Raw genomic sequence first — 24,775 nt, 5'->3', positions numbered from 1 at the left:
AAGACCATTCATATGAAACCAGTTCCCCACACTCATACCAAGAACAAAAAAAGTAGTGGCGGCGAAGGTATGCGCTCTATGAGTGCCCGTTCTAGTTGCATATACAGTTGGACGTCTGTATCAGGCACCCTGGTGATAACAAACATAACATATTTTTGGTCGATGCATATTTACCCTGCACTCATAATCCAGATTGTTGGAAAATCCAGATGTAAAAATTGGTTTTGTCCCAGTGAGTTCAACGCAAACACCAGGCCGGCCATACAGACGAAAATCGTTAAAATACAGAGGAGATTGTCCAATAAAGTTACTTCAACCAGTTTGGATTGTAATCATAGAAAACTCCACTGGCCAATCAGAGCCTTGAACACGCCTTTGGATATCTGCCGTGGATAGGAACACACCGATTCTCACATCGTGTGGTGTGGCGCATTCTGATTCCTGTGAAATTGGCTGCCCTGAGCACAGGACTGAGCTCTACGCAGGTATCTATCGACCCTCTAGCTTTATGAAGACACCCTTAAAGCAATATGTGATATACTTTAAGACACCCTTAAAGTAGGATGGGGCCTCCTCAAAATGGAGTTGCATTGCCCTGGTCATTGGCAAGCACCAATCAGCAGAATGTCGTTGTAAGTTGGGAAATTCACCAAGGAAATGGTCTCCTCCAGCTCAGAACCACTTTGCCTGGTCAGCTGGAAATCTTTAATAACTCCTCAAGCCCTGGACAGTTTTTAAATTCCTGAATGATGGATGAGAAATTGTATGGGAATTTAATGTGATTTGTTAATTTAAAGTATCTTTAAGCAATGTCTGATGTGGGCACCTTGTGTTTTGTGGGTGCCCGTGCTGCAGTTGACTGGCTGTGGAGTTATTGTGGTTGGATTCTGGACCCTTATCCAGAAAGCAGACTACCTTAGCTTGTTGGCTTCAAGCACGTTCGCTGCCACTGCCATCATCCTCATCATCACTGGCGTTGTTGGCATGGTAACAGCGATTTTAGGATGCTTCTCTGTGTACAAAGAGCGCAAAGGACTTCTGAGACTGGTGAGTTTGTTGGTTGGTGTGCCAGCTAACCCAGTTTCATTCTGACGGTTCTGCTTCGGTTTGGTTTGAGGTGGATTATTTTAATAACTGAGAATGAAAGGCGTGGATGAGGGGAATAGTAAACAAATGAATAATTTGAAGACTGCTTTGTGTGAATGGAGGTGTGGGTGAATGAGCTGAAAAAAACATGAAGGAATTGAAGGAAAGCCAAATTCTGGATTAAGCTTCTTTCCTTTTATCACTTGCAAAATCGAAGATTTTTCAAGTATATTGGTCAGTTGATTTTGTTATTCTGTCTGTCTGTCTGTCAATCGCTTGCAGGTCACAATTTAAAACCGATCTTCATGAAGCTTCACCAGATTGTAGAGGTAGTCTCAACTGAGAAGCCTATTGATTTTGAGGTCAAAGGTCATCTTCAGGTCACATTTCTAAAATCCTCACTTTTCATCCGATTGACTTGAAATTTGAACAGGAAACTATTTTTGAGGTCAAACTTCTAAAATCATCAATTTTCAACTGGAAAATCGTCAATTTACATCCTAAGGACTTGATAGTTAAACAGGATTTGCATAGTCCATCACTGAAATGGGAAAGGAACTATTTTTTGAGGTCAAAAGGGCAAAGGTCAACTCGAGGTCAAACTACAAAAATCATCAATTTAAATCTGAAAAATAATCACATTTTATCCGATTGACTTGATCTTTGATTAAGATTGTCAATTTTAATCTTCATGAAATTGACAATTTTATGTATCTCTGGCAACCTTTTGGAGAAGGGGTGGATTTTGCAAGTATCGTGCTTTGCAGATGTCTTTTTCTTGTTTGATTTTTGCACATTCTACACAGATACCCAAACAAACCATCCTCCACTTACACATCTGCACCCAAATCGACATTAACCACCTATCCTGAAACTTCTTGCTGCTCCCTCTTTTTATATTAAACAAGTACGTGCCCGTACGTGCAAAAAAAACAATAAACAAAACGTTCAAACCGCGAGCCAGAAACAACAACCACACAGGCCGTTCCTTCGCTCTCGTGTGTCTGTAAGTGCGTGCCCATACGTGTGTGGCCGTACGTGCAAACCCCAAAAAATAAAATAACTTTCAAACCGCGTACCAGAAACAACCACACAGGCCGTTCCTTCGCTCTCGCTTGTCCGTACGTGCGTGGCTGTACGTGCAAACCCCAAAAAATAAAAATAATAATAAATGAAAAAACTTTCAAACTGCATGCCAGAAACAACCACACAGGCCATTCCTTCGCTCTTGCGTGCCCATACGTGCGTGGCCGTACGTGCAAACCAAAAATAAAAAAACTTTCAAACAACCACACAGGCCGTTCCTTCGCTCTCGTAAACGACGACTGAATTGGGGCATTGTGTTTATCTATAAATGCGCATAAGAAATCGAGAAATTATTGGAATACAGTAAGTCATCACTATCCGGAAGTGGTGCGTGCCCGTACGGAATGTTCACCTGCATTCCACGAATTATCGCTTGCATTGAAGTAACACCTGCTATGATACTTACACACACAGAGTTAATTAAAATCAAGTTTACCTCCCTGTCTTTGCTTGCCTTGACATTCGCTGCCATGACCATTGCCACTCCTACGCCACAGTAACTAAGGCACCAATCCCCCATCGTAACCGGCACAGCACGTGACGTCATCGTCGGCCAGCCGCCCACCGGCCTACGCAGCAATGTCATTGGTTTGGTAAATAAATGGCCATACCTTAGGAACCACTTGTCCGATTAATATCAAACCTTGAAAGGGCACATACTCAGGTCCCCAGCAATATACCTGGCAAGTTTCAATTAGATCGGACCAGTGGTTGTCGAGAAACAGCGGTCTCTCTCTCTCTCTCATACACACACACACACACACACACACACACACACACACACACACACACACACACACACACACACACACACACACACACACACACACACACACACACACACACACACACACACACACTGCTGGAATTATAGATAGATGATCAAAAACCCAAGGTTTTGGTTTGTGCCAGACTTTGTAGTCCACAAGAGATACATTTCATTAACTAGAGTTCATAAAATACCATACACCATGCTTGAGAAACAAGGACATGGGCAGGGTCTGCGAGCGACAAATTTGATCGGTCATGATGTAAAATGCCGTAATATTTTGTCAAAGTACTGCTAAACGGTGGGGTTTTGAAAGTGCCAAAAAGGCAATTTGTGTTCTTCAGTGATCACTTATATAATTTAATTGAAATAAAGATTTTAAAGGTTGGAGAAAACAAAATAATTCAGAAGTTTACCACCTTTGATACAGTGTCTTTTTTTGCAATGACTTATCTGATACCTTACATTAGTTATTTGTGCTTGTTGTTTGTATCCTTTTTGACATCCTTAAAAACAGTGTGCTTCCTGTTTAGACTAATTTCCCATTTTGTTTGACAGAGCTGACTAGCGCTACACAGGCTGTGTATTTTGTTCGTTATTAAACGTATTCATCAGCAAACAAATGGTTGGAGTTGGGAGGATTAGGATTCACAAAAAAAGCAGCAGCAACAACAGACTTTTTTTTTCGTCATTCACAAAGACAAGTCCGAGGTTGTTTGTGAGACATAAAAAAAATTGGTTGGTTGCTGCTGCTGTTTGTGAACTGTGCTTATGTACAGTCAGTCAATATTGTACATCAATAGACTAAGTAATGTGTAACATATTTACCATAATGTTTTGTCTTTTGTCTTTTCTGTCCAAACACAAAGCCAACTTTCTTCCTGCTTGCGTCGTTGCTTTGCAAAGTCTCCTCTGAACTGGCTGGAGAGCGTTTTCTAAAACGGTGTCGAAGAGAAAGGCTCTCGACTCCTAATGCCATTAAACAAGTAAAGTCAAGACCACTGGTCCCCAACCTGCGGGCCGTAGAGCCCTATACTGCGGCTCACGAGGACTTTCCAATCAAAACACATTTCCATGTAGCAATTTTAAAGGGGTTTACACAATGCCACTGCCAGCCGGCGCCGTGACCTGAAAAGCCTTACACAATGCCGCTGCCGGCCACTGGCGCTTACCGCCGGGAGGAATCAAATCAATTTGCATCAATAAAACTCAATAAAATGCATCAATTTTTTTCTGGCTTCTGGCTTTTCGGATTCTGGAAATCCGAGAATTATTTTTAATTCTGTAAGTGATGCATCACCATTGAGAGAAAGGGCCAAAAAACGATAGCATGATGTTTCAAAAAGTTGTGGATGAGTTCTGACAAAACTTGGTGGATGAGTCGGGTTGTATTGGTGATGTTGGGGAATTATTCCTCTTTGAGACAAGTGGCCCTTGCTTCAGTCTGACGAGGTTAAAGCGTTTGTTTTTTTTGCCTCTCTACTTAATCATTTATTAAAATTGTTAAAGCCGACGACCGAGTGTATAATGTATAATCTTGTATTTCTTTGCCACTTCTGGACGTTTTGTTTAATTCTTTGCGAGTCCAAGGTGAACGGTCTGATAATACTGTACTTGATATTAGTTCTGTTATTTGCTGTCCATTTGTGTGTTCTTTGTCCTATATGATATCAAAAAAACCCTCTCCACTCTCAAAATGTGTATATATATATATATTTTTTTTAAGTTTAAAAAGAACTTGATGAGCATTGATGTTCGACCGGTAAAATGTGCTATGAAACGGTCTTGAAAAGTCAGGACAGCACCTGAAAGGGAACATCACTGGAGTGTATCCATCAACTTGTTGAGTGTTTGAATAACTTCATTCCAACTCATTAAATAATTATTTACTTGCCCTTCGGGCCAAAAAGTTTGGTCGAAGAGCATACCTGCCCAAATGATGGTGCAGTGAATTTGATGATATTTAGAGTGGGTTTTAGCACTCGGCCTGTTATCAAAAACTTTCTTTCTTTTTCTTTCTCCCTTCTCTCTGATGTGTTTTAGTACTTCATGTTGCTGCTCATCATATTTCTGCTGGTAACCATCGCGGGATTGCTGGCATTTATCTACCAACAGCAGGTAGGTCTCGACCAAGCTCCAAAATGATTCGTAATGTTGGGAAAAAGTTTAAACTCTGAAATCAAACCTGTTGTTATTTTATGCCTCTGCCGACGAAGTCGCCGGAGACATTATGTTTTCAGGTTGGCTGTCCGTCCGTGATAGGTTTTCATCGCCGCGATAACCTAAGAACAGCTGAACGGATCGAAGTCAAACTTGGTACAAGTATGTATCATGATTTATACATAAACTGATGAGATTATTAGGTTAAGAGGTCAGAGGTCATGTCGGGTAAAAATGTGATATTTGAGAACAGCTGAAGGGATTTAAATCAAACTTGGTGCAAGCATGTGTAATGATGTAATAATGCGGGCGGAGGGATATCTGGTGATGTCTAAGAGTGCCATTCTGGTTTATTAATTTATTTTTGCTCTTCTTGTGCAGTTGAGTGATGAGCTGAAATGGCATCTCAATCATGCCATGGTGGAAAATTACAATCAGCCAGGCCAGGAGAGCGTCACGCAGTCTGTGGACAAACTCCAGCAGGAGGTAATTCTGGTGTAGGACTTGGGTCATTGGGTCTTTAATCAGATAGGGGGAGGGGGGAGGGAATTGGGGTGAGGAAACGGTGGGGGGACGGAGGGGCTGTGGAGTGGCTGTGCACCGATGGGGAAGAGGGGATGATAAATACGGCAGAGGTTAAGTTTTGGACGATGTGGAATGTTCACTGATTTGATTTGCACCTTTTCCAGTTCCATTGCTGTGGCAGTGTCAACTCTACGGACTGGGAGAGCAGTCGGTATGTACATTCGAGCAGCGCAGAAGGACGTAAGGTTCCTGATAGCTGTTGCAAAACCAAAACGGAACGCTGTGGGATTCGTACACATCCCTCAAACATCTACAGAGAGGTATCAGTAAACGGATGCAATTTGAGACCTGATGGATAAATTCCTGCCATTCACTGTTTGCGTCTTTCCTATTTCTCATACTGCCTGTACGAGTACACGCCAGCGTAAACATATTGGGATAGTCACTTGATGAAGTTCACATTGGTCTTACATGATGCCAAAATGTAGAGTTGTTAATGATGCTCTTTTTTTTATAGTTTAAGTACGACCGAAGTGAGAGAGAGCGTTTGAGTTTTGAATTATCCACGTAGAAAAGTGTTGTGTGCCACCTGTACCGTGAACCCAAGTATATTACCAAAATGACTTGGGCTTAAAGGGTTCATTTTTCACCAGTTATGCCTCAATGAGCGTTAGGGAAGTGCTCTTCAACCCCAAATAGCATCACCTACAATTGGATGTCTGCATAGCTTCTGTCATCCTTACCCTCGTGTCTGTCTTTTTTCTTTCACATCTTCCATCCGTGTGATTCCTAAATTGCTCCTGTTGTCCTTTCGTCACACCTCAACATGAATTGCAATCTTGAAATGGCTGCTCCACATGCTATACTGTATCTGAAGCTTCTCACACGGGTTTTTAACAAATGGTGTAGTCATGTGTGCTACCTCGTGCTGTTAGAGCGCATACACGGTGTAAAAGAGTTATTAAGAACATAGACCACAAACCTGTCTCCGATGGCGAAGCGATAGACCCGTAGACTCAGCTTCATTGTGCGTGATTCCAATGATCTTGAAGGCCTTCATCTCCATGGTGTCAAGCTGAGCAAGATGTGAGGCAAGGGAGCTAGCCCAGAGAGGAGAGCAGTACTCCAAGCTGTGGTAAAGAGTTCAGGTGTGCCAAGGAAGGACCTTGTATGACGGAGGATGCACCGTCGGCGGCTGGCTTTGGATGCCAACTTTGGAATGTGGTTTGCCCAAGAAAGATCATAACTAATAGTGAGATCCAGGAGTTTGAATGACTGAATTTCTTCAAGAGGATTGTTAAGAAAGTATACATGAGGGTGTGCCAGATGGTCCTTTCAGAGAGAGATCGTGAGAATGTGAGATTTGTCAGGATTGAAAGATGTATTCTCGGTGTTTGATTTGCTTGTGATTTTTATTTATTTATAGGACTCAGCCCAGAACACTCTTGGGGCACCCCAGCCTTGACAGGATGAGGAGACTAAAGCATTCCGTTGAGTGCCAAACATTGGCTCCGAGCGTTGAGTAAGTCGGTAATCCATGTGTAAAGTTGGCCTTGGATGCCTTAGGCGGAGAGTAAAGCAGGATACCAGACTATTAAAAGCATGAGCTATGTCTAGAGAGATGGTTCTGAACTCATTTGTGACATTGAGGTCCTCCATCCATTGTTGCAAGAGTATGCCCCAGGTTTAATGACTTGGTCTGAAATCAAATTGGTGATATGAAATTGGTGATGTTGGAGAAAAGAAAAGATTTCATGTCTCCTGTGAGTTTTTGCACCTTTTTTATGTTGTGCAGTGATGTTAGTGGATTTCCAAGCAGATGGAAGGTGACCAATGGTAAATGACAGGGTGAAGAGGGCAGAGAGAGGTGATGTGCAAAAGCAGGTTTTTCGGTCATGTGAGCTGATGCCGTCCGGTCCAGTGGCAGAGTCAGAGTCGAGGGTTGAAAGAGCCTTTTCCACCTTCTCAGGTGCAAAACACCGTGTCCAGGAGCAGTTTGGGTGTGACAGGGAAGGATGGGTACCAAGAGTTAGGGGTTGGGGGACACGATATTTGGAAGCAAACACAGAATTGAGGCATTCGGCCTTCTCATGAGCGGAGTCGGCTGTGGTGACATATATATATATATATATATATATATATATATATATATATATATATATATATATATATATATATATATATATATATATATATATGTATGGACAATAGACCCCTCCCACACTCTTCCAGCCGAAGAAGCTGCATGAAGCAACCCAAGAAGACCTACACAAGGTAAGTGCTATGCTGTTTCAAACCTTTCCCAGAGTTCCTCAACAACTATAAAGACGTTTACACAGAGTACACACATGAGAATATATATATATATATATGTCGGTTTAGCCCAATCTTAAAAATTATCGGATCCTGATCTGGATTCGGATCTTCACCAAAATTGAATCAATTCTTCCTAGTCTTACACCCAACGTGTCCAAGTTTCGTCCGAATCCATCCGCAACTTTTTTGCGATATCATGCTATATATCAATTTTGGCCCTGTCTCTCAATGGTGAATAATCACTTTAAAAATTCTAGTAGCTGGATCCGGATCCAGATGTTCACCAAAATCCAATCCGTTCATCCTTATTACACACTCATCTGGTCACACAAAATTTCATCTCGATCCTTCAACAGTTTTTTGAGATATACTGCACACAGACAGACAGACAGACAGACAGGGGTGAAAACATTACCTCATTCACCTTCGGTGACAGAGGTAATATGGTGCCACCAGGTTTTAGAGGAGAGAGACAAGTTTGAGTGTTCATACTTGAGGTTGGACAGATGTCGTTTTCTGGCTCTTGTGAGAGTGGAGACACACACTTGTTGCAGACTCTTTTGGAATACCCCGAGATTTCCTCCGGTTGGATTTACCTTCCAGGAAGAGAGGGCAACCTGCATTGATGGGAATCGCAAATCATGTCAATAAATTCATCATGATTGAGCGAACCCACGAATGGCAAGGCTCTCCTTTGCTTCAATTTAAATAAAATAATGATTTGACAAAATCGTGAAAATAAAAAAAAATCCGGAAGTTTAACATGACTGAAGCAGTCTTATACCCCATCCACCCTTGCAGAGGCGCTTCAACTTTGAGTTTATTTCATCTCACATAGTTATAGTTATTACATTTATGACAGTCCGTTGTAAATATTTGTCTATTTTCATTAAATGTGTTCATTTTAAGAAGCTGTATCCATGTATTTGTCATGGGGTTCGAGTATAACCCCTTGTGCTGTCCAGGTGCAGCGCTCAACTGTTTTCCCCGCGCACGCATTAATCTCCGAGAGTCTCGGCTGTAGGCCTCCAAGGGAGAAGTTCGACCATCCGGGCTGGCGGTGTTAACCGCCCATCACCAAAACTTGGGTTTGGGGTTAACCTTGGCCACCAGAGCCGTGACAATATTGTTACGGTTGTGGAAATTCACAGATCACCATTCAGGTTCCCCGAAGATCAGTTATGTCGATAAGTGTGTGTTCCAGGTTAGATTTCCCCACCGATGTGTAACGGGAATTATTCGTGTGCCGGGCTGTGAACCTTTGAGGTGGTGTTATTCTTTTCTGTCTTTTCTTTTGAACAATCATCTCCTCACCATCTTCACCACAACCGCGTGAAGCCGGTGATTCCAAACACGTCCGCGTGAAGACGATGATTCCTAACACGGCCCGCATTTGATGGCAAGATCGGTTCAGAACGCCGAAAGGGGTGGAGCCAGCCGGGGGTGAAGGGTCGAAGGTGAAAGAGCAAGCACCCCCCCCCCGCCGAACCCGATAAAAAGCTGTGCTGAAACGCCGAGAAGCCAGTTGAGTTCGTTGAGTGTTGGAGTCCGGAGAGTTGAGTTTGGAGCCTGGAGTTGAGTTGAGTTTGGAGCCTGGAGTCCAGTTGAGCGGTTGGGGAGACGCCGAGTCGTCGACAAAGAACGAACGAGTTGGAGAAGAGTGCTGGGAGAGAGCGTTCAGTTTCGCGCTGCGCTGGTGTGGTGGAGTCGGGAAGAGAGCAGGAGAGTTCGGAGGTTGGAGTGCGGGCAGAGACATCGAGGGTCGCCCAGCGAGTCACCAAGAGGGTGGCAGGTAACCCACTCGGTCTCTCGGAGCCCCTTCCGTCATCCCAGCTCCGAGCAATTATAAAGGCTCACAATCTCGGTTCTTCCTTTCTTTCTTGGGGTTTGCATGAAAGTCTGTGGCGCCTTGTCCATAAGTAACAAACTGATTAAGTGCATGTACATAATAAATAGACATCGGCTGTAGGTTTTTGCTCGTGTCTTTTTCCCCAATCCCCCCCCCCCATTCATTGCATTGATTGCATGCCTGTGTGGAAATAAATGTCCCCATTTTTGAATGTCACCTGCTCGTTGCGTCCCTTCCTCCATTGACTGCCATAATTGCGTTCGGAATAATTCGCTGGCTGATTATAAGCCGATAAAACGTACATCTGGTCCGACGGGGCTTGGCGATGTAAAACCGCTCGGCAATCGCAAACGGAACGAGCTGCTTAAGCGGCTCGTTTTCGTAAAGGCTCCGTTGAGGTATAAACTCCCGGCATTTCTGTCTGCGCGAATAATTATGTACATCGACAATTCGGCGATCGACCCTGTAGCGCGTGGACAGAAGAGTTGGCTGGTTCATGGTGTGGTTAACAACACCCGTAGCTGGGTTTCGGCGTTGATCCAAAAGCTGCGACTAGATTGCTCGTTCGGTGGGCGCGCGCGGCCGCAATTGAGCTGAAGGCGGTCATCCGCACGCCGGACGGACGGGAAATCCACAACAATATCAATGTTTGATTTGTGTTCTACATGGTTATTGGATGTATTATGAAGGCGATTTGTGTTCTACAGTCCAAGTATATAATTAAATTTCAAGAAGGGTTTAAAGAGTTTCAAAGGCGTATAAATACGATTTAAAACCCTTTCCTTTAACCCTTTGAACCCTCGCGGCCATTTTACGAGCCGCTATTCAAACCTCCACATACTTGAGTGGTCGGATTTTTCTCCGGGGAGCCCCGGGTGGGGGAGCCGAAAGTCCAAGGAGCTCAGAGTTCAAAGGGTTAAAAACAGTAAGTTTCCTGTTTGGAATGATTTTTCATTTTGTTTGACTGGCAGGCAGACAAAGTAATTTTTTTTAGATCTCACTCCCCTCTGCGCATGTGCGGTCGGGGCAAATTCAGAGCCAAGGTACAGTAAAATGACTTGTTTTCCTCCTATTCATGTTCCGATTCATGTTCAAAATATAACATTCAAATTAAACAAGTTACTCCTTGATCATAAACTGATAGGATGAATGGACGGATATGAACTAATTGCTCACCCTGCTTTTTGCTTCACATGTGCGGGATAACTTCCAAACCATATCTAACCAAGTTTTGCATCTTGCCTCAGGGTACACCAAATATGTTTTCTGGAGGAGGAGGTTCAGGGTTAGGGGGATGATCCCAATTCTCTCCATGTAAATGTGTATCATATAGTGCCAACTTGGGGTATCTGGTATTACAAATCATCATCGTCATCATAACATTATTATTATTATTATTATTATTTTTTTTTTTTTCCTTACGCCACATATGCAGAGACATGACAGAAGTAAATAGATTCCTTAAACTTCTTCATTTCATCTGTATAACGCAGTTTTACTCAGTGATTTGTACTCATATTCGACTATTTCTTTGCAGAAACAAGTTCCTTGGTCTTGCATGACAATTAACTATGCCTCGAACTCAGGGTGCACACAAACTTTTTGATTTTCAAAGAGGATGAATTGTTGACCATTTGGAAGGTGGAGTCAGCCAGCATCAGATAACTCAGAACCTTGGCATTCTGCTTTCTATGGTCAATCGGGTGATTTTGGACTCACCAGCAAAGGCAAGGAATCCACAGCTTCCCGTTCTGGTCAATCTGGGCCCTCATAAAGGTGTCTTCGTGCTGTCAAGCGGACGATTGAGAAAACTCCCTGTTGCAAGGCAGCACATGTTGCAGAGGAGGTTCAAGTAAGTTCAAGAACTACCGTGTAGTCCCTTTATCAACTGGGCTACTATGGGAGAGCAGCTCGGAGAAAACCTCTTCTTAGACCAGCCAACATTCAAAGAAGAAAGAAATGGACAAATGAGATGGCATACAGACCCCTGGAGTTTTGGCAAACTGTCATTTTTTTTGAGGTGACTCCCAATTTACTCAATTATCTGACAGTGGACACGTATGGGTCTGGAGACTTCCCAGTCAAGAGTTTTCTTTGAACCAATTGCAGCCAACTGTCAAACACGGTGGTTTTTCAGTAATGGTGTGGGGAGAAATCTGGAGCACTGGTCGGTCAGAGCTTGTGGAGTGTGTTGGCAGCATCAACTCTACTATACACATTTCTATCCTTGAGGATGGACGTCTCCCTGTCTTCTCCACTGGTCAGATGGTCAAAAACAACATTCTGTTCATGAAGATGGAGCTCCATGCCACACTGCAAAAAATGACCAAAGAATGGCAGGACAGAAATGAGATCAAGCGACTTCCATGGTCAAGTCAGTCTCCTGATATGAATCCCATTGAACACCTCTGGGCCATATTGGATTGAGATGTGTAGAAAAAGTCCAGGAAACCAACATCAAGGGCAGAATTCCTAAACCTTTTGCGTGAAGCCTGGGTAGAAACCCCACAAGAGAAAATTTCAGAACTCGGTTAGTTATATGCTTGAAAGGGTAAAAGCATTGAAATCTGCAAATGGCAAGTCCACAAAATACAAGTGTAGGTATTAAAATGGATCAAATGTTCTTCTTTTGTTAAATAAATAAATCCTTTTAAAATCATGGTGTCTATTTGCTTCTGTTATGTCTCTGTAAGCAGTGAGGATGGTTGGTGAAAATGATGTTGGCTTACGTCCATTGTGTACACTTGGGCAAATTATAGAGTGAATAGAGTAGAATGTAGGTGAAGTACGTGTTGTCTTTTTGGATGTTTATTTACAGTATATATATATATATATATATATATATATATATATATATATATATATATATATATATATATATATATATATATATATATATAGATACGAGATGACCCGTGAACCCGTTGAGTTTCCGTTGTGACAGCGGTTGATGAAAAAAATCATTTCAAGAAAAAAAAGATAGCTTCAGCGAACTATACCGCTGAGGTTGTTTGCATTGATCAAATTCTTCCGAAGATTACTTGACTGAATCGGGAATTGATTTTTAAAATATTGTTTTTCATTCCCCAATTTTAACGAAACTTGATACTGCACACCGCAGCCGAATGGTAAGGTGGCCATAAAAAAAATTTGCTCTGTCGTATACCGTTTTGGCTGTATTTCGGGGACATGCAAGATGAGAGTTTTAGTAATACATATAGATATATTTTATATATATATATATATATATATATATATATATATATATATTGTAGCGGGCCAGGGGTTGGGTGAGAAGACGACAACGGGGGGGGGGGGGCTCCCACCAGACTCCCCGGAATTGTAGGCCGTCACACATGGGTAATTCCATGACGTGGCTGGTCGCTAACCGACCGTGAACGCTAATAACTCAACCACGTGACCTAGGGTCCTCCGTCCACGGGTTAACTGGGTTACTTAATTCATCACGTGACCTAATAGTCCATGAGCCAGTAGGGTTGGTCAGTGCCATCTGGGGGGGAATGATTCTCATTGTGATTTTTGGCAAGGTATACAACCCTAGAGTGAGAAAATATGTGATAGCATTACATCGGTGGTAGCTTTTTGTGTGTTATCACCCTGTTTATATGCCTACCCTTAAATAAGCTTTTGTGCAAAATGGCCAGTACAAGGAAAGACATCCTACTTCAACTTAACAACATTTTTGTTATCAGTCAAACATTGACATTTAAATTTGTCTCAACTTTTGCTGGGATCATTTGCTTCTCAACAAAAAGTGCTAAACATGCCAAGATTGAAAGGTATGTCATTGGTGAAACATATATCAGTGTATTTCCTGGGTGATAAATCATACCGCCTTTAGAAAAGTATTTGTCTATCATTTACTGTGGAAAGTAAATAACAGTTCTGGAACAATATAATTACGTGGGTGTTTCGCAAATTTATTAAGAAAACCAAAAATTTAAATTTATTTTTGTGTGTTGTATGTTAAGATCAGTATAGCAGACAATGTTACCCCACCCCCAAATGAAAAAATACCTAATTTGGATGGGTTGATGTAGTTTGGTCAATGTCATGATATTTTCCCTGTTGTTTTTGAAGGATACTTTCCAAGAATCAAACAAAGGTAAATGATAGCATGTTCCTGAACAAGATTAATGTTTTTTTTCCCTGTAATTTCTCAAAAAATTACAGAATCTCAGGAATTTGGATACTCAATAATGCACATATGAAGGTATTAAACACCCGTATTACACAATATAAACCAATAAGACAGCAGCAAGATGGTTAATCACGTGCAATCTGATGAATGGGTCAAAGGTGAAAATGAAACAATCTTCTGTTGTCAGGCATAAAATTGCAGAATAGAAACACAAATGTGGTGTTCCACACGAACAAGGCCATTACCTTGGCCCAATGTGTTGCTGATAAACATTTTTCTTATGAACCAAAGACGGTCCTTTGTAGTTTCTGAGACATCTCTGATCATATGCACTGACTGTAAGTGATATAAAATGTTCAAGATGAACTTGAAAATCATAATCATTATCTAGTTCTTCAATATCCTCACCTAAACTTTCCCCATCGTCTGACTCAAAGATGGATATGTTCTGCAATGTATCAGCACTGGACTATCAATGCCTGTAATTGCAAACACTAAATGCTCGGCAAGTTTCAACAACTGTTTTGAAAAGCAAATAACATGAGCTACGTGCCTCACAATTTTCAAGAAGATATAGCCTATAATAAGAGAGAACCATTAGTTTTAAATAGAATGTCTTCTTCTGTCTTACGCCGGTTTCAGAAAAGTTTATTTTGGGATGGGGTTACTAAACGACGAATAACAAACAAAAGGCTACCACCAATGCAATGCTATCACATAGTTTCTGACTGTAGAGATGTATACACTGCCAAAAATTATGAGCATTACTCCCCTCGGATGGTACCGGTGCCCAAAAATTACCGGGTCTGGCTCATGATCTATAATTACGGGGGGACACGCCCTCGGTACGCCTTGTCCGAACCGGATCACTTTACCGGATCAGATGCAGCCGAGCGACACTGTCAAGAACGTACCAGCCAAAAAGGAACGGATCGATTGGAATAAAGTTCCGGCTCGGTTCGGATGCAGACCATGCTGGATCAATGAAAGAAAAGACAAAAACGAGCTGGGAAAATTTCTACAAAGCATTTATTAACAGGCAGGTGAGGAAAGATATGTGGCACAGTGAATATAGCTTTTATTGTTGTGTGTGAGCAGGGATAGGAAGAAATGTGAGAGGTTTGTTTGACACAAAAGTGTCAAATATCAAAGTGGTATAATGCTTCTATCAATATTTTAAAAATATTTGAATAAATGATGTTCTGCCAGTGCTGTGCGCGTTGTGTGTGCTATTTAATGAACAGTCCTTTTACATGTAGTACATATGTGTAGTACATGTATATACAATGTACATACCTATCATCTGCTATTAGGATACCATGAACACAATACTTTGAAATTTAAATTTGTTATTCTTTGTTTCTCATTTGTAAATAGCAAGAGCCTAACTCATCTGGCTGGGGCTAAAAATAGAACTCAGGAATAGTGGCTGATCTGCTGATGTCAGCAGTGTATAAAGTTACATTCAAGGGAGGACATTTGTTGGGTTCCTTTGGTCCATGTGATGAAAGTTATTGATGCTCCCCTAACGTCAACTGGGAGGCAGTACAAGCTCGCACCTGACTTGGAAAAGCAGATCAAGGACCTATTCAAATCATTTACGTGAAATGTTTTATTACATTGTTATTGCAGTATGTGATATATTTTTGTATTATTAATTTGAATCATAGAACTAATCATTCATTATTACCATGATGCCCACACCATGCACACACTTCATGTATTCACGACTGTGTAAACAACAGTTTAAAAAAAAAATAGAAGATATATGTTAAAAAAATATACCACTGATATTTGACACTTTTGTAAACTTGAATATGCTCTTTCCAATGGTGAACAATTTGAAGTGGTATTCCTTGTCTTATATTTGCATTCCTCACCTGAATTTCAGGGAAAAATGAAAATTTTAAATTTTTGAGGGATCATGACTGTATTATATATGACTGATTAAGAAAAGTAAACATGTATTTGAATACGACTACCATACAGTTATTACCTGAAAAAATGTCAAGCTTCTGGGATGGGTCAATAAAAATATATGGGGTCTCAAATTTGGGTCTTCATGCAAAACCAACATTTTTTTTTTTGGATTTCAACTGATCAGGTCATAAAATTTAATAGAGGTACACTCAGTTTTGGTTGTTTCTTACAGAGTAGTTATAGAAGAATAATCTCTGAAAATTTCAAGGCTCTCGCATTAATATTTAAAAAGTCGTGGGAGTGTAAAAGTAGTTCATTTTGTGATGCTCGCAACGACCATAAAAATAGGGCCACAACCACATTTTCAACCCTCAATATCTCTGAGGTGACCGCATCTATGGACCTAAAATTTTACGCAGCTTCATTTTGATACCTGAGAACTATTTTATGAAAGTTTAAAGTAAATCTGAGGGGGTCAACTAGGAACATTTTCTTAAATTTGGTGATTTCAGATGGAATAACTCCACTTGTATGTTGTTAGCACTTGGTGTGTTGGTTATGCGTCTGATCGCCTGAACAGTGGGTGGGGGGTCGTCGCTGTGGGGCACGCAGTCCGTGCAGTGCTGACATTTATTGTTGGCTTCTACTACTGCCCTTGTGAGAACATCTTCTGTGAGAACGCATTCTTACGCAAAGGGCGCGGCTGTGGTTTTTACCGATGGGTGTCCGAGCGTAGCACCTAATAGACGGCTCACGTGAGGACCCTTTGCTTGGATTTACCTCAGGACTGGAGAAAAAATAATAGGAATGAGGTTCAGAGATTTAATCAGACCCAGCTATGAAATTTACACAATGCACTGTCCCGTTCGACCCACGAGACAAGAAGGAAGGTACGATCTGAGCATACATTCATGAAATAACTGTCTGTGGACCACTGTATGTTGGCTGTATTGATGTTGGAGGGATGCGGTTTCCAGAATCGCAACAATTTTTTTCTCTCTCTCTCTCTCTCTCTCTCTCTCTCTCTCTCTCTCTCTCTCTCTCTCTCTCTCTCTCTCTCTCTCTCTCTCTCTCCCTCTCTCTCTCTCTCTCTCTCTCTCTCTCTCTCTCTCTCTCTCTCTCTCTCTCTCTCTCTCTCTCTCTCTCTCTCTCTCTCTCTCTCTCTCTCTCTCTCTCTCTCTCTCTCTCTCTCGACTCTCCCTCTCTCTATTTTTTTATATTCATATCGATACTGTACCGGTCAAACGTTTTAGCACACCCCCATTTTTCCAGTTTTTACTGAAATTTAAGCAGTTTAATGTTTCAATGTACCCAATGTACCTTTAAGGTACATTTTCAATGTAAACGTTCAATGTCTTGTTCAATGTATTTTCAATGTTCAATGTATTTAACAAATAAACAATTGCAGATAAAAAATAAATCATGGAATCGTTTGGTTTAACAAACTTTAATCTAATTTTTTGACTCATCAAAGTAGCCACCTTTTGCAGATATAACAGCCGAACATACTCGTGGCATTCTTTCCACAATGGAAATCAAATATTGTTCGGAAAGTTCTTCCCAACACTGTTGCAGAAGTTCCCACAAATGTGTTGCACTTGTAGGGTGCTTTGCTTTCACCCTTCTGTCCAGTTCATCCCAAAGCAGCTCGATGGGGATTAAGTCTGGAGCCATTCCATGATTTGAAGCCTACCGTCTTGTTCTTTTCTTCTAAGGTAGTTCTAACATAGCCTGGAGGTATGTTTTGGGTCACTATCTTGCTGTAGGATTAACCCATGACCAACTAGGCGTAGACCAGAGGGTAATGCATGGCACTGAAAAATGCTGTGGTAGCCCTTTGGTTCAGGGTGCCAGTCACTCTGTGCAAATCGCCGACTCTGGATCCAGCAAAAGAGCCCCAGATCATCACGCTTCCTCCTCCATGTTTGACAGTTGGTGTCACGCACTGAGGAACCATCCTTTCGCCTACTCGACGGCGTACGAAAACCCTGTGTGATGAACCGAAGATTCAAATTTTGATTCATCGGTCCATAAGATCTTCCAATTTTCAGTCGCCCACTGGCGGTACTTCATGGCCCAGGCAAGCCTCTTTTTCTTATTTTGCCAACTTAGCAATGGCTTTCTTCCTGCCACTCGACCTGTCAAACCTGCAGCTCGAAGTTTTCTCTTCACAGTTGAAACTGAGACTTCCTTACTTTGACCAGTGTTAAGCTGTGCTTGAAGCTGCTCTCCTGTGAGCCGCTTATCACGCAAGCTGTTGATTCTCAGAAACTTGTCTTCTGATTGTGTTGTGGCTTTGGGTCTGCCAGACCTCTTCCTTTCAGAGTTTCCTCCGGTTTCTAAGTGCCTTTTGATGGTGTAGGAAACTGTACTCACTGACTCACTTCTTTGCAATTTCTCGAAAGGAAAGACCTATACTTTTAAGGGTTACTGGACGACCCATGAACCCGTTGGGTTCCCGTTATGACAGCGGTTGATGAAAAAAAAAATTCAAAAGAATAAAGAAAAAAAAGATAGCTCCAGCGAACTATACTGCTGAGGTTGTTTGCATTGATCAAATAATCCCGAAGAGTACTTGACTGTATCGGGAATTGATTTTTTAATAATTTTTTTGTTGCCCGATTTGAACGAAACTTGATATTGCTCGTCAATGTGAAAAAAAACAGACAAAATAAAGTCGAAGAAATTATTGTGCATCATCTTCAAAACACAATTATATTTATTAATGAACACGGAAGTATCAGATCAAAATGGCGATGTTTGTTTTATGCTTAAAAATAAATCGTTCTTTGTCTGAACTAAATGTTTAGTTTTTCTTGAAATGATTTATTTTTAAATCTCAGAGTAATTCGATTGCGCGCAGTCGACGGGTATGCCTCCGCTCTCCCGCACAAATACTTGAGTGTTGACATATTTTACCTTTGACCTTTATCATATCTGGCCCAAAATCTAATCAGTTAATTGCCCTGTCTAACTTTACCTTTGTACCAAGTTTGATGAAATTCTGTCCAATATTTCTTGAGTTAGGGCGTAAACAGTAAAATTTCAGAGTTTGACCTTGACCTTTATCACATCTGGCCCAAAATCTTATCACTTAATTGCCCTGTCTTACTTTACCTTTTTACTAAGTTTGATGAAATTCTACAATTTGCTTCTTGAGTTATCGCGTAAACGAAAATCCAGACGGACGGACAACCCGGAAACATAATGCCTCCGGTACCCTTGGTGCGGAGGCATAAAAACAAGATAGCTCCAGTGAACTATACCGCTGAGGTTGTTTGCATTGATCAAATTCTCCCAAAGAGTACGTGACTGAATCGGGAATTGATTTTTTAATAATTTTTTCGTTGCCCGATTTTAACAAAACTTGATACTGCACACCGCAGGAGAATGGTGAGTAAGGTGGGCCGAAAATGTTTGCGCTATCGTGTGCCGTTTTGGCTGTATTTCGGGAACATACATCCATACACACATTTATACAAGATGAGAGTTTTAGTAAGATATAGAAAATGGTCTGTCTATCTTCCTTTGTTTATTGTCTTTTTCTCACCATGATGACAGCAATATACTACTTCCTGCAGTGAAATATTGTTCAAATAATGCTTCAGAGGGTGTAGCAACACAGTCTGTTCCAACACTGCTTTTATACAGACAGGGTTTGTAACTCATCAACCAAAGTTGGGACACCTGTAGGAATTGTTTGCATCAACTTTCAAGGCTTAATTTACTTCCAGTGCTGCAGAACAGCTGCAGTTGCGAACCCATAACTTGTTACCTGAAAAGGGCCTTTTTTAAGAACTCTGAAATTTACATTGTTTTTCAATTTTTGGTCACCTAAACTTTTTTTTTAACCTTTTGCAGTTTACCGCTTAGCTTTGTACCATTTCAGGTTATTCACTGGACTTGAACTGCTTAAATTTCAGTAAAAACTGAAATATGGGGGTGCTCTCAAACCTTTGACTGTGTATATATATATATTCGAAAGGCTTGTGCTACTGGACAGTTTGATGTGTCGGTGCCAGGGTGTGTGAGATGGTTACTCACCCTAGCATTCTCATGTGGTCTTGATGAAGGGCCAAATAGCCTCCTGTGTTCAAGGTTCTTTTATTTCCCTGTATCATGCTTATGCTCCTATGCCTGCTCAGGGTGGCTGCATTACTAAGTTGGAACACTTCCTGTCAGAACACCTGTTCATCATTGGCGTCATTGGTATCGGGGTGGTATTACTGCAGGTATTTCACTTTTTGTTGCATTAAACAATCCCCCCCCTCCCATATTTTGTGCAAGAGCAGAAAAGTAAGACGCTGTCAGTTAGAAGATTTTGAACAGGTTTACATGAGATGCTAAAATTAACATGAAGGTATAAATATTGAAGTGTTGTATCTCTTCATCCCAACTCTACTTTCTTTCAATTAAACTTTTTTTTAATGTTGTTAAAAATTGGAATTGGCATCCACAACCATCCTTGACCATGTTGTGGAACGTCGGCCGAGGCACTCACTTTTTGTTTTTTCTTCCGCACTCACTTTTTCACCTTTTATTCGCTTTTAAATTTGTTTTCTCACAACGACCTGAGTGAATGAGAAGAAACTTTCAACATAGGAGCACCGACCCATGGATAATTTTTTTGTTTGTTTTAAAACAAAGCCACATGATGATTGGATGGAAAATGCGGCTGGCATTCCAAAGTCTGTTTTCTGTCGGCATGGGTTGCAAGGTGCTTCCCGTATCAGGAATAAATGGCCTCAACCAAGGCCGAGTTAGTTTCACTTTTAATAATTGATGAACCCTTGAACTTTTCTCTTTTCACAAAAGTGTTTTAAACAACATAAAAAACTTCCAGATGACTGTGATTGTGATCTCATCCTCCCATCCTTTCCTCTTACTTAATTTCCTTTGTCTCCCCAGGTTATGGGTATGATATTTACCTGCTGCTTGTACCGCAGCATCAAGTCCGATCCGTATTGATTCGGCTACGTGCCTGGCCTTTGCTTCATTCGTCATGCCCTGGTGGGTCTGTCTGTTCGTTTTCATGCGGACTAGAGGATAGAGTCGGTGCACCCTGTTTGAATGAGATCCACGTTTTCTTTGATTGTTTTTTGGAGGGAGCAACATCATTTGTGTACACTGGATTAAAGTTACAACACATGACCCTGCACAGCTTACAATACTGTATATTATTATCTCAGATGCGTTATATTTCCTTTGTATATATTAGTTGGTCTGATGTATTAATCAAAATAGGTCATCATTGTTGCTGTCACTACAATTTATCATTTTATTCCTGCTCTCACAGCAGTGTTTCTGCCATAACAAAATTTATCATCCACAGTTGCACTGCTACGGTTAATTCCCTGTCCGCATCAAACTGCCGCACAATTGCTTCACCTTTTCCTTTTCATGTTTTTCATTTGGTGGCTGTTTCTGCTTTTGGGATTCCTCTTTGAAAACCAAAGTTAAGGTCAACTCTATTTTGGGCAATAGGAGCTGTTACTGGAATCCAGTCATTCTGATTTAAAAAAAACAACAACTGCGCTTTAATTGATATTTGATTTCTTTTATTACTTTGACCAGTTCAAAGTTAATTGCAATGTTTACCAACACCTCTTGCATTCTGGCTTTGAAATGCGCACCTGGAACAGCTCAGCACAGTTGCTTCCAGCGAGTATTTAACACCATTATTTGTAAACTTTTTGTGTTATCTTCACTGGATTGGTGTCTATACCACGTTTGTGAAGCGGTGAGAGACGGCGCATACCCAAGAGTAGCGTCGATGGCCGGATAAAGTGATTCTGTTATTCCACGAAACATGTGTCTTCCATGATACATGAGTCTAGTATAGTGGGGGACCCAGACTGCCAGAGCATGCAAAATAAGGGTTGGAGGTCACACTTCTTGCTATACTTTGTTTCTCTGTGTTTTTAGGTCGGTATGTCCATTCCTCATAAGGTTTCAGAGGTCTGCTCATCAAACACTCTTGCGAACAATTTCTGTGGGTGGAAGTTTGAAAATACGAGATCACCTAAATGAGCCAAATAATTAGGGGGTAGGGGAAACTGAAATGCGATTTTTATGCATTTATTGTGTTGCAATACATGCATATTAGGTATCATTGGAAAGAGCTAGGGTCAAGCTAAATTTTGATTTTTTTTATTTTGATGACGTCATCAATGATGTCACTCGAGGCCAAAAGGTCACTTATTTTTGCCAGAAGTCAAAATCTGGGAAATCGTGATCTAATATGTGGTGTTCTAGCCAAAACAAAAGAGAGTGAAACACACAAACACCATTAATATAAGAGTACATATACACTAAGTTTTTGGTATTAAGAAAAGTTACATAAGTACAATAGTTTTCATATTAACTCATTCTGACAAAAAAAGAAGAAGTCTTTTCTTTCAAGCTTCTGGGTCTCACTATCTGCCATGACCTTTCCTGGGAAAGTCACATTTCCAACCTCGCCTCAAAAGCCAGTCGCCAACTAGGAATCCTCCGTCGTGCAAAGTCCTTCCTCGGCCCTCTTGAGCTCCTGACCACTTACAAAGCTTTTGTCCGTAGCCTTATGGAGTATTGCTCTCCCCTCTGGGCTGGTGCTCCTGCCTCCCACCTTTCTCGGCTTCACGCTGGCGAAACCAGGGCATTTAAGATCATCGGCATCTCCCGCAATGAAGCTGAGTCTTTGGGCCTCTCACTCAATCACCGCAGATTGGTCGGTGGTCTTTCTGTCTTCTACCGACTCCTTTCCAGCCTTGCCCCCCCTGCTTTCTCTGCGATTTGTCCGCACCACATTTCCACAGGGTGCTCAAGGTCCGCCAACAACCCCCTTCTGGTAAAACTACCAAAATCACGAATCACTGCTCATCTTCACTCTTTCATTCCTCTTTTTTCCCGCCTTTGGAATAAACTTCCTCATTCTATTTTTTCCCATTCTTCCCTCCAGGCTTTCAAAACAGCTGTTCACCACCACCTCTTATCTTCCCCCATCCAAATCCTCGATCTTTTCTACCCCCGATAATCCACCCAAGCCCACTTCCTTCAATTCCCCTGCTTTCCTTCCTGAAAGTCCCTGTAATGTCCATCTTCTCTTCGGCATGTTCCCGTCCCATCCCCATCCCTCTCCCTTCCTCAGTTCACCTAATGTCTCTGTTCCCCACTGTTTTGTCCCTTCCACTCCCGCCCCTCTTGTCTCATGCCCCCTTGCTGTGAGCTATGTGTTCGCTCTCATGCGAGCCAAGACAAGGTATACAAAAAAAAAAAATGGCATCTGCATAGCCCCACGGAGCTCGATTTTTCATTTTCGTCCCAAGGTCAAGGTCAAGGTCACAAGGTCAAGGTCACAATGTCACGAACTTAGAAAATATCGAATTTTGACATAAAAATCATACGACCGCCCAAATTTTGAGAGCGAGGATGACAATATTTTTTATGCATAATCTTGAGGTCATTCCCCACCTAAAGTGTTGAAACCATTTTGCTCTATCTCGAACACCTTGCCCGTGGCGCCCCCTTCAAGTTTGTTTTTACGCTGATTTCATCAAAGTATGGATAATCCAAGGAGTGTGAAATCCCATATAGCCTATATGACGTTATATTGTTCCTGGAATGTCCGAGAGGAAGTTTTGCACCAAAGGTCATAATCCTTGACCTTTGACCTTTGAAGGCCACAAAGGTCAAATTTTCAAAGTTGTGGGAATCGAACCGGGTTTTCGACCTTCTTCGACGAACTAACTCCAATAAGCTATAGCACGTATCCTGTTTCCTTATTTTAATGTCCACAACATTGTTTTGTGACCTTTAAAGGTTTTGCAAAGGTCAAATTTTGAAAGTTGTTGAACGAAACCGGGCTTTCGACATTTTGCAGCTGTTGATTGAAGGCCACTATCATTCATTATAACTTGGTCAAAAACTATCACATTGTCTCATCCTTGACTTCTGAAACAATCTACATCGTCAAATACCGCTCGTGAACCATCGTCGTCTTCAGACTTGTGCATTTTCTGATGAACTGCTTAATTTTCAAAAAGTTACAGGTTCGGATGAAACGGTGGTGGTTTGAGCAAGCTGTTTGGCAATTCATTGAGAAATAATATATTTTACTGTTATGATTTATTTATTTTAGTTCTGCAGTTAATCAGTTAATCAATGAATTATTGCACACTGGCCCCTTCCCAAGTCCGTCTCCATGTGCGGCATTGCCAGGTGCGGGAGGCGCCCCAGAAATGTCGCGCGCTGGAGGATTTGTTGTTTATTTGTTGGGCATGGGGGGGCAGTGTTCTTTAAATGTACCTCTACTTGTTTGTTTTCTTATTTATTTCGAGCTTTTGGTTCTTGAGAAGCTTTGCCTTTTGAATGTTTGTGATTTTTGTTAATTTTTACCATTTTGTCCCTCTTCTAGTTGGGAATGGAAGAAGGAGATATCATTGAGGTGTACCGGGAACAGACTGGTGGACCGTATATAAACTAGAACTGTTCTCAAATACCTGCCTTTTCAAATGATTACAAACCCCCTTTCAGCAATGTGTACTTTAAATTTGTTTTGTGAGTGGTCCTCTTGTAGGACTTCGGTGGTTGGCTGAAGATCAAATGAATCAGGCATTTATTTTTGGTTTAGTTTGGTGATGAGAGTAGCTGGAATCGGTTTGCAATCTCCGTTGATCTTTCTTTGAAATGAAAATAAAAATTCTCGCTTTGTTTCGAGAGCGTTCAGCTTTGATGTCCTCGTTTCCTCACTCCCTGCTCACGTCCCCCATATGTTACCCCGCACACGCGAAACGAAAAGCGGGATTAAGTAATTGGTTCATGTCTGTCCGTCCATCGGTCCATCCGTCTGTCTATCTTATCAGTTTGTGATCGAGGATCACCTTATTTAAATTGAATGTTCTATTTTGAACATTAATCGGAA

At 41.4% G+C, this 24,775-nt stretch overlaps 1 protein-coding gene across 6 annotated transcripts in view; it reads left to right on the top strand.

Moving 5' to 3' along the window:
• Window positions 1-24,579, top strand: part of LOC147006554 (CD151 antigen-like) — a 48,981-nt gene extending 24,402 nt beyond the window's left edge. For 4 of the 6 annotated variants that reach the window (XM_085868607.1, XM_085868608.1, XM_085868606.1 and 1 more), the window contains 7 exons: window positions 856-1,047; window positions 4,985-5,059; window positions 5,483-5,587; window positions 5,791-5,946; window positions 20,019-20,105; window positions 20,782-20,883; window positions 24,269-24,579. In XM_085868607.1, coding sequence (XP_085724733.1) covers window positions 856-1,047; window positions 4,985-5,059; window positions 5,483-5,587; window positions 5,791-5,946; window positions 20,019-20,105; window positions 20,782-20,841 — 675 coding nt within the window. In that variant the 3' untranslated portion in view covers window positions 20,842-20,883; window positions 24,269-24,579. Of the gene's footprint in view, window positions 1-855; window positions 1,048-4,984; window positions 5,060-5,157; window positions 5,264-5,482; window positions 5,588-5,790; window positions 5,947-20,018; window positions 20,106-20,781; window positions 20,884-24,268 lie in introns of those variants that run through there. The other 2 variants (XM_085868604.1, XR_015054777.1) reach the window with 2 other exon arrangements.
• Window positions 24,580-24,775: the final 196 nt, after the last annotated feature.

Source organism: Eptatretus burgeri, unplaced genomic scaffold (genome assembly GCF_056783735.1).
Source record: "Eptatretus burgeri isolate ZD-2024b unplaced genomic scaffold, Ebu_testis_v1 Ebu_testis_scaffold_3166, whole genome shotgun sequence".
Classification (NCBI taxonomy): Eukaryota; Metazoa; Chordata; class Myxini; order Myxiniformes; family Myxinidae; genus Eptatretus; species Eptatretus burgeri.
The sequence above is the reverse complement of the archived record's forward strand: the minus strand, read 5'-3'. Positions and strand labels throughout refer to the sequence as shown.